The sequence below is a fragment of the Sinocyclocheilus anshuiensis genome, unplaced genomic scaffold, assembly GCF_001515605.1.
Source record: "Sinocyclocheilus anshuiensis isolate Anshui unplaced genomic scaffold, SAMN03320099.WGS_v1.1 scaffold135, whole genome shotgun sequence".
Lineage (NCBI taxonomy): Eukaryota > Metazoa > Chordata > Actinopteri > Cypriniformes > Cyprinidae > Sinocyclocheilus > Sinocyclocheilus anshuiensis.
In genome coordinates, this window is record NW_015552564.1 from 1,328,614 (window position 1) to 1,338,903 (window position 10,290).

A 10,290-nucleotide genomic window follows, 5' to 3' on the forward strand; every position below is an offset into this window, starting at 1 on the left:
TTCATAAGCGAGCACCTCTAATGTGTGTTTCTCATCACACGTCAATGCATTGTTAAAAGGTTATGCTAAACGCATCCTGAACTCTGTGGTCAAATGTGCAAGGGTTCATCAAAAGTACAGCGATTCTGTCCTCTAAACCCCATTAACCTGCCAGTAGGGTGTCATTTTTGTGCTCACAGTCTAGAATGACGATCACCTCTCGCATTTGCAATTCAGATTATTCATGCACAAAAGAGAAAATGTGGCAGTTCAATAATCTTCCATTAACAGATTGTGGATACGTGTGTCAAGTATCAACTCTGTTTCACCTCGACACGATCAGCTCCTCAAAAGTGTTTGTGACTAGAATCTTGAATCACATAGAGAGCTGTTTATTTATGTGACATCTCAACTTGATCAATACTAGGTTAGATTAAGATTATCGTTGAGAAAGCATTCTTTTTTTTTTTCTTTTAATAATCTTAGCTTGAATCCATATTGCCTTATTTACTATCAGTGATGGTCAAGAGAAGCAAAAACTGAGCATGGTGTGTGTGTGTTCCACAACTCCATGTTCTGAATCTGCAGTAGTTAGAAGATGCCAACATCAGTTTTGTCATTAATAGCAACAGTTCATCTCCATAAATTATCACTAAGACAGTGAACTTGATTTTAATGTTAGCTTCTTTGAACCTTAAATCTAATGGAGGAGAAACTAGGCCTTTTTCCCCAAGACAATTTCCTCAAACTTGATGCCAGATTAGTAGCTCATAACAGCAGCAATATCTCACCCCTTGCTTATTATTTGCAAACCTTTTGCAGGTTTTAACACATTGTATTTTATGGCAGCCTATAACATAATGGATCTGGATACATTAAATATTTGTCACATTCTGACTCTCTTATAAATTATAAAAGGTTTACTGCATTTGGTTTCATATTATTCAAGTCTTGTTCCTGAGCACTCCATCATTGACAGCAAAGTATGTCTTTCTTTATCTCAAATTATGATCATATTAATATGTTAACTGTTTTGTTTACCTACTTAATGTTTTATTAGATATAGTTTTTTTTTTATTTTTTTTTATGCTAAAACACAACGTCTACATTTATTTTGCAAATCCATAAGTAAAATTATCATGAACGTTTTTTGGTTTGCTACAATTTATGGCTGAGGAAATAAACATATTTTTGGTGTCGATAAATAGGACAAAATTGGCTTTGAAAGAGCAATTCTTAGCAAATATGTCGAGCTCATGTGGCACATCTACAAAAGCTTTGACTAAAAATATTTCCGAGACGTTCTCTAGGTCGGCGTCACAAACACAACTGAATATGAATAAAACAAGCACACACTCGCTCTCTCTCTCCCTCTCTTTTTCTCTCTCTCTCTCTCTCTCCCTCTCTCTCTCTCTCTCTCTCTCTCTCTCTCTTCTGGTCTGTCTCATCCTCGTCTCGCTGTTGATCCGTCTCTAAAATGATCGCAGACGCACATCAGATGTTGAGGATTCATGTACCTGGAGGCTGGAGCTGAACTCGACGATGTCATTTGGATGTAAATAGGTTACCCTGCTGGACAGAGACACAGAAAGCTAGCTTACCTGACCTTCCTGAAGCTTTAGTTATATTTTAGTTCTCATAAGCAAATCATCATGGATCTGTCATTTATGGCTGCGCAGGTAAGGCATTTAACGCTTTTGTCTGGACTCTCGAGCTATATACTGTACATAAATGTATACATAAAGTCATAAAGTCAGCTTGAACTTCACATGGAACTCAGCTTGTTGAAGTCAGGATGTACAAACTTCAGCTTAATCATATCAGCATTACTGCATCACTGTTGGTTCAAAAAGTCTAAATTCAAAACTCTACAGATGGCATTTAAAATACTGGAATTAATTGTATATTGGCAACGTAAAAATAAACAAAGTTTTAGGACGTTGGAATTTTAAAACCACATTATTTATGTTTCTGCACATATTAGGTTACTAATCAAATACATTATTTGTGCACGACGTGTATGATGAACTGCTTTTGTACAAACGGTTGTGTGGTCTTTATTCCATTGAAGCATGAAAGACATTTTCAAATCATGCTTGGGAATATGGATCACCATGGATTTTTTTATTTTTGTTTTTATTTTTATTCACAAACTTGTGGATTCCATGATACGGCAAATTAGACATTCTTCTTATAGTCACCCTTTAAAAAAATCAACCTGTATCCATGTAACAGCTATTGATTGATTCAACAATATTTTACTTTGAAATATTGTACTTACTCAGAGTTACTGAGGCAATCAGCAAGCAACTATCAGCTTTCTGGATGCAAATTGTGATAACCAGTAGCAATTAAATCAGTCCTAATCATATTTATATGCAATTTGAATAATTATTTGCATTTATTAGACCTTGAGAATGTCTGCAGACTGCATGATTCAGAGAGTAATACAATTAAGAAATGATAGGAACAACTGCAGTCTTTGTAATGAGCTGTAGAGCAATTATTGGTGGAAGGCTAATGGGAGAGAACAGCAGTGCTCAAGCTTTATAGTTATGTTCATTTCCTCCTGTTTCATTAACTTGGCAGAAAAAAAAATCAAAAGTATAAAGTGTTTCAACACTGCAGCAGAAGAAACCTACTGAAAAGGGGAAAAAAAATCGTAATTTCTGCCTATGGCAACCACTTTGCTGGAGTTTGATAACAAATTGCTCTTTTATAAACTCGTGCTTGTTTTGGATGGGGATTTTCTTGTAGGCAGACGAGCAAGACGAGTTCTGCTTGGAGCGACATCAGAAAATTGCACTGACAGAGTCATTTAAAAGGATGTAGCTAAGTGAAGTGAACAACGTCATTGCAACATCAGCCAGGGGTGCAACTAAACAGCCTTTCCCTTTCCCATGAGCTATAGAAATAACGGTAACACTTTACTTGAAGGGGTGTGCATAAGACTGACATGACACCTTCATAATCATGACATGACACATGTCATGAATATGAAGGAGGTTTTATGCATGTTTATGACAACTGTCATTAAGTGTCATTCGCTCAGTTCTGTCATTTTTAATGCAAATATGACATTATTTGACCTAACCCTAACCTAACCCTACCCTTACCCCTAACCATAGCCCATAACAAAGACATCTCAAACAATGTCATCTTTGCATTAAAAATTACATAACTGAGCGAATGACACTTAATGACAGTTGTTATAAACATGCATAAAAAACCTTCATATTCATGACATGTGTCATGTCATGATTATGTAGGTGTCATGTCATGATTATGAAGGTGTCATGTCAGTCTTATGCACACCCCTTCAAGTAAAGTGTAACCAAAATAACTTTAGGTGTGTGTCACAGATTTTGCTGTTTATGGATTTGATCCAAGGCCAGACAGGGATAGGTTACAGGGCATCAAAGAGTGATCTCCATTAGTGTTGTGTCTTCTCTCAGTGTCATTTCTCTTGACAGCCAGGAGGCAGAAGCTTAAATATGAATGGTTGAGACTAACTTAGAGCCAAGTCAGGGTTCAAACTAGCCTGCCAGAACAGTGCTGTTCCCAAAGAATAGACATTACCCTCATAAAGTCAAGTCTGATAGGTAAGTTTTGGTTTGACTGATTTCTGATGCCAAGTCTGATCTATTTCAGAATGGGCGAACTGGACTGAGGTCTTAGTTTCTATATGCTTGCGATTCTCGGTGGAGAGTTTTAGAGTCAAGCCAAATCATAATAAGTGGTAGTTCAAGCCTAAATTATTATTTTTTTTTTTTCAGTTTGGTTTCATCCCTCATTTGTGCCCTTGATGCAAATGAATCTTTGGCTTTATGTGTTTTGACAGGTGCTAAAAGATGGCCACGGTTTCTCACAATGGCCCTGATTGCTGGCAAGATTTCTGTTAATTCTCCAACTTCCCTCATTAATCTCATATAGTGTTGGCTCTCTGGATTTAATTGAATTGCTTCATTTTGTTCAAATGGTGCGGAACAGTAAGCTTTTTTTTTTTTTTTAACGAGGTAAATCATATCAGTGATGTTACAAAAAAGTTAGAAAACTTTTTATAATACAATAGTGTAGAGAGAAAAAAAATCTGATTTCCTTCCTATTAAAGGGTTAGTTCACCTAAAAATGAAAATTAGCCCATGTTTTATTTACCCTCAAAGCATCCTAGTTGTATATGACTTTCTTCTTTCAGACGAATCCAATCAGAGTTACATTAAAATTTGTCTTTGCTCTTCCAAGCGTTTGAATGGGAGTAAGCGGGTGTTTTTTTTTCAACAGTCCAAAACTCATCAAATAAAGCGCATGTGTCCGTAATAAAACGTGCCTCACATGGCTTCGGGGGGTGAATAAAGGTCTCCTGTAGCAAATCGATGTGTTTCTGTAAGAAAAATGTCCATATTTAAAATGTTATAAATACTTTTTTCTCACTTCTGCTGACTGTCATACGTGCAAGCCATTCCCGCAGATGACGTAGGACGTATGCGCAGCGCGCGTGCTTCTGGGATATGTTAGTCTTGCGAGTTTGTTTACAGGAGCAAAGGAAGCAAAGTTTCATTACTTTAGCAAAGGAAAACCAGTCTCCCCTTGGCTTATATCAAACTCCTCCTACATTTTTCTTTACAAATCCTCGTTTTGTGCTTCTAATTCGTGACCAGCATTTTGTTTTGCTGTCTCCCCTCTGCACTTCCGTGTTCGCCACGAATCACCGGCGCATGCGCGATGCATACGTCCTACGTCATCCGCAGGAACGGCTTGCACGTATGACAGTCAACAGAAGTGAGAAAAAAGTATTTATAACTTTTTAAATATGGATATTTTTCTTACAAAAACGCATCAGTTTGCTACAGGAGACCTTTATTCACCCACCAAAGCCATGTGAGGCACCTTTTATTATGGATACGCATGCTTTATTTGATTACTTTTGGACTATTGAAAAAAATACACCCGCTTACTCCCATTCAAGCGCTTGGAAGAGCAGGGACATTTTTTTTAATATAACTCCGATTGGATTCATCTGAAAGAAGAAAGTCATTTACACCTAGGATGATTTGAGGGTAAAACGTACTAATTTAAATTTTTGGGTGAATTAACCCATTAACTGTTCAAAAGAGGCTTTCACAAATGGTTTACATGCATCCTTCCACCTAAAACAGAACATATTTGCACCTAGTGAGCTGCCTAAAGAAGTTGCATTTTAAGGCATTATACACTGAAAAAAAAATGTTGTAGGGTTTGCTTTGAAACATTTTTTTACTTGTACTAATGTAAATTTCACAAATAATTACAAATAAACTGCAAGTAAAACATTTAATTAAATGTGACATTTCTCCCACATGCTCATTGATTTCTTTGCACTAATCAGTTTGTTCACAAGGTGGCAACATTGGCCCAATGTTTCACAGTTAAAAAAGAAAAGGAGGAGACAGAACAAATTTTTTTTTTTTTAATCAGTCATAAGTTCGAACGAGTAAATCAACTTTGTATTAATCGGTCATGACTTCTGGGGAGAAATAGAGCAGACATCAGTCAACTTTCTGGTGCGCATTAATTATCCCCGTGTATTTGCTCATGCAGTCAGTTGGAATGTACTTTAAAGGGGTCATTGGATGCCCAATTTCCACAAGTTGATATGATTCTTTAGGGTCTTAATGAAAGGTCTATAACATGGTAGTGTTAGTGTAAAAGTGGTAGTGTAAAAAACACCCTTTTTACCTTGTCAAAAACAGGTTTTTGGTGAATGTTTCTTTAAATGCTAATGAGCTCTGCTCACCCCACCCCTCTATTCTGTGGGGTGATGAGCCCGTTCTCATGAGACTGTTTACTTTAGCCGCATTTAGCCACAAAACTTGCTAACTAGCACATTATTAGGAAAGGCGATTTGCAAAGATTCATAAAAAAAACCCTTATAATCGCTTCTTCTGTAGGTGAAGCTGGATCACGAATGATTTGTGTGAACATTGACAGATTTAGGGAGATCGGGGGCGCATTCCCTTCACAAACAAATGTTATCCACTACGTCTTCAGCGGCTCAGATGCCGCGAGTAAATGACGACTGCTATATTCATTACTACATCCAACAAAAAGCACCTCAATCTCTTAGGAGACATTCTTGTCTACATCTGCTCTGGTGTCGAAACAATGGCGGTCGGACTGTTACAGCTCATTCAGGGCGGGTCTAAGGTAAGACGGCCGTGTCAATCAACTATCGTGGGAGCGGCCTGGGTCTGTGTGATGTCACACAGACAAGGAGTTGAGAATGGCCTGATTTGAAAAAAGGGGATATTATTTGTAGGGATTAAATAAAAACCACTGGGTGGATTTTTATCATTATAGGGTGTATGTGTACACACACTGCCAACACACATTTATGTTCAAACAACATGTAAAAGTTAATTTAGCATCTGATGACCCCTTTAAAAAAGACTGTAAAAAAAGACTACACACAAAGTTTGTGCAAGTTGCTGACTATGTATACACTCTAAAAAATGCTAGGTTGTTTCAACCCAATGTTGGGTCAAATATGGACTAACCCAACTGTTGGGTTAAAAAGTTCATTTAAAAATGTAACCAAAATTTAACCCAACAGTTGGGTTAGTCCATATTTGACCCAACATTGGGTTGAAACAACCCAGCATTTTTTAGAGTGTACAGCGTTTTAAATCAGTCACTTATGAGGGAACAGTTAGGATTTTATAAAATCATTGTTGACTTCTTCAGTAAATAACTAGAAAACCTTTCAGCATCTGGCTTCCTTTGTGTTCTTCAGCACTTCTTTCACCTTCTCTTCATGTGCAAGCCCAGATATAGTAGAGAAAGTGATTTTTTTTTTTCTCTGTTTTGTACTCTGTGTCTGGTAATGTTTGTTTATGGTTCAGTGAGACTTTGCAAGCCCTTTATATGGGTAATTAATCCTGGTATCACTAACATAAAGAGCTGTTTTACTCGTGTGATGGGCCTCATTATCTCTTCTCTCATGTTAGTGTGTTGTTTGGTCCACACAATTTCTTTGTAGTACCATTGAAGATGTCATGACCAGAATTCTTAGTCTTCATTTTTGGTCTTTCATAAACACAGTAAAGTTTGGCTGGTTATCACGGTCCAGTTAACCCTGCTGGAAATACCATGGATACACCATCTGCCTGCAAAAAAAAGCATTGTGGGTCTCAACACTCAAAATCCCTTTAATGTGCAACATCCAGATGTTGTTTTTTACAGACTGTCACAAAATGTACACTTTTTACAGTCATTATTATCTACACTCAGCTTTGGGATTGTTCCCCCATCATCTAAATCCTTTCCTGAATTGTCAGTGTGGAAGAAATCTCATTGTGCCTGTGCACCATTTCATCAGCCGTTGAACCTCAGCACATGCATATTGGCTTCTTTTATTTCCCCACTGGCTCATGGCTGCTTTTTGATTCTTTACCCATTTGTGTGATGGCTTTGCCGAGATCTTGCCTTGGGTCTAACTGTAGACTCTCCAACAGTCCGTGAATCCTTAATGTACACTACAGGATTGTGGGCAGTTCTCCTTATGGACAACTCTGTACTAGCAATACTCTACAGCGATAATAAATGCTTTAGCTTTTTCACCCGGCTCTGACACCTTTTGTTAAATTTAAACATCTCGTTAATCATATTGCATTTGCATTTTTAAAAGCGTCTTTGACATTGATGTATATTTTTTTCTGTCTTTGTGCGCTAGTGTTCATGCTCAATATATCACATATTGTTTAAGTGAATGGGTTCACTTGCTCTTTTGAGTTCTTTCTATAGCTATAGCTATATGAAACCTGCCAAAATTACAAATTCAAATGGACAAAATACTATACCGTGAATAATAATAATAATAATAATAATAATAATAATAATAATAATAATTGAGGTTAAAACAATAATTGAGGTTAAAACAAGTGAAAAAAATCTCTTACTGAAAAATGTATTATTGATACATTCTCAAGTAATGATAGTACATATCAGGTCACTGAGGGTATATTTGCACAACAATGGTTGTACTCAAAACTGAAAGGTTTTTCCTTTGCATATTTGAAAAGTTTAGTGTATAAACAACAATGTTGTCAAAACAATACGGATCCATGAAAACTAATAAAAACGCTGTATTATTCATGCCAGGCCAGCAGTTGGCTATGTCGCCCTTTAGCATCATTTTACGACATGCAGGGTACTCCTTTGCTTTCAGTTGTGTGCCTTAAGCGTCAGTTCAATACGCATTTAATTATTTGAATGCATTTGTAATAATATAAATAATTTTATATACATTTATACTTTCATAGATATTTTGGAGCACCTAACCAAACCCCTACCCTAAACCTACCCACTTCTGAACAATATAAAACACGTAACAGGCAAATAAAATACCAGTCACAGGTATGTATTGCAAAAACTGACCAAAAAACAGTGTAAAAGTATTACAAATAAGCCGTGTTGCATTCCGAGTCTTCTGAAGCCACACTATATATTTATGCGAAGAACAGAGTAGGCTACAACATACGGCTTTAATCGCTGAAAATAATCTCTATTAACGCTGTCATATCTCATTCCAAAGATACTCCCAAACGTTAGCATGACGCAGTCGGTCACGAGAAACAGAAGAGCCTGACGTAACCAATAGCGTCTGGCTGCAGACATGCACTTGCATTTTCAGACTTGCACTCTCATACACCTGCACTTCCGCGAGTGACGTAACTTGCAGTCTTTTTTTTTATTTTATTTAATTGATTCATTATTTTTTTAATTGAATCTCTCAACATTTTACACAAGTAGCCAGGTGGTGAAGACAAGAAAAAATAAACTAAATCAACGCAATGCGCAAAGTCTCTAAGTGCTTTTAAAAGATTTTCACAAATTTCTGTTTTTGTAGTTTACATAGAGACAATAACGGTTGCTTTCAAAACCTTTGAAACCCTTTTTTAAAAGTTTGCATTTTCATGCCCCCAAAATGTTGCTGTGTAAATGAATGACCAAAACGCATAAAAGTGTTCAATTTTAGTTGAAAACTTTGTTGTGTAGACACCCCTTCCAACCCTGATTAATCACACCTGAACCAGCTAGTCAAGGACTTCAGACTCACTAGAAACTTCGATGCAAGTGTGTTGGAACTGGCTGGAGCTAAACTCTGCAGGATGTTGGCCACATTAAGGTTAATTCAGGTTATTTATCAAGAGCAGTCTGTAACACTATAACTGCGAGCCAAAACAAGTTCACAAACTGCTGATGGGGAAGTTCTCAGCATTTCATCCAGCTGAACAAATGCCACATCACCAATCTGGAACCTTTTCCTCAGAGACCCGAGTGTCATTACCCGCTAGCTGAGGACAGCGATGCCTGGATGGGTAAATGTGTGCCCATAAGGACGATGAAGGCAGCGGGACGGGGGCCGGAAGCTTGTTCAGCACTGCTGTGAATGGAAATGGCACTTCAGTGTAGATAATGCCGTTTAGTTCACTGCACACTGATTCATTTGCTCTAGCCAGAGGATTCCTTCTCTCAGAGGTACAAGCTGATGGCTCACATAAGGTATTTTTCTTCCATCTGCCTCTCTTGTGTTTCGTGAGCAGCTCTCCTACATGTGGTGATACACTTATGCAAGCCGTCACAGTTATGAGTGCATTTGATTTGAGCTCAGATGGAGAAATCTAATGTTTTTAACTGGACGTCTGTTGGATTCATCACAATTTAAGTGAGGTCAAAAGGTTAAATATGTCAAACACATATGTGAGCCTGGACCACAAAACCAGTCATAAGGGTACATTTCTCGAAATTGAGATTTATACATCATCTGAAAGCTGAATAAATAAGCTTTGTTAGGATATGACAATATTTGGCCGAGATACAACTATTTCAATATCTGGAATCTGAGGATGCAAAAAAATCAAAATACTGAGAAAATCGCCTTTAAAGTTGTCCAAATGAAGTTCTTAGCAATGCATATTACTCATCAAAAATTAAGTTTTGGTACATTTACGGTAGGACATTGTAGCGTCTGCGTAGAATCATGCATGATCTTTGGGTTTTATGGCTTAAGAGACCCTTTAAACTTTTGACATTTGCATATAAATTACAGTCCTGGTCACAGACTTTACAGTTATATGGGTGATAAATGGCCAATGGTTCCCCCCACTATCAAGGAGATGCTAAACAGTTTCACCTCTCTCGTCTTCCCATTGAATTTCAAACACATTCCAAAGAGACGTAAATGACCCCCGGGGCCAGGCACCAATTAGCTTGGCTGGCCAGCAAACCACACACAAACACACACACACACACACACACACACACACACATAAA

General features: G+C 37.4%; 1 protein-coding gene across 1 annotated transcript in view; it reads left to right on the forward strand.

Moving 5' to 3' along the window:
* Positions 1 to 1,460: 1,460 nt before the first annotated feature.
* The window catches only part of LOC107664805 (uncharacterized protein C14orf132), a 22,602-nt gene continuing 13,772 nt past the window's right edge, over positions 1,461 to 10,290 (forward strand). The window contains exon 1 of the mRNA XM_016455477.1: positions 1,461 to 1,658. Coding sequence (XP_016310963.1) covers positions 1,632 to 1,658 — 27 coding nt within the window. The 5' untranslated portion in view covers positions 1,461 to 1,631. The remainder of the gene's footprint in view (positions 1,659 to 10,290) is intronic.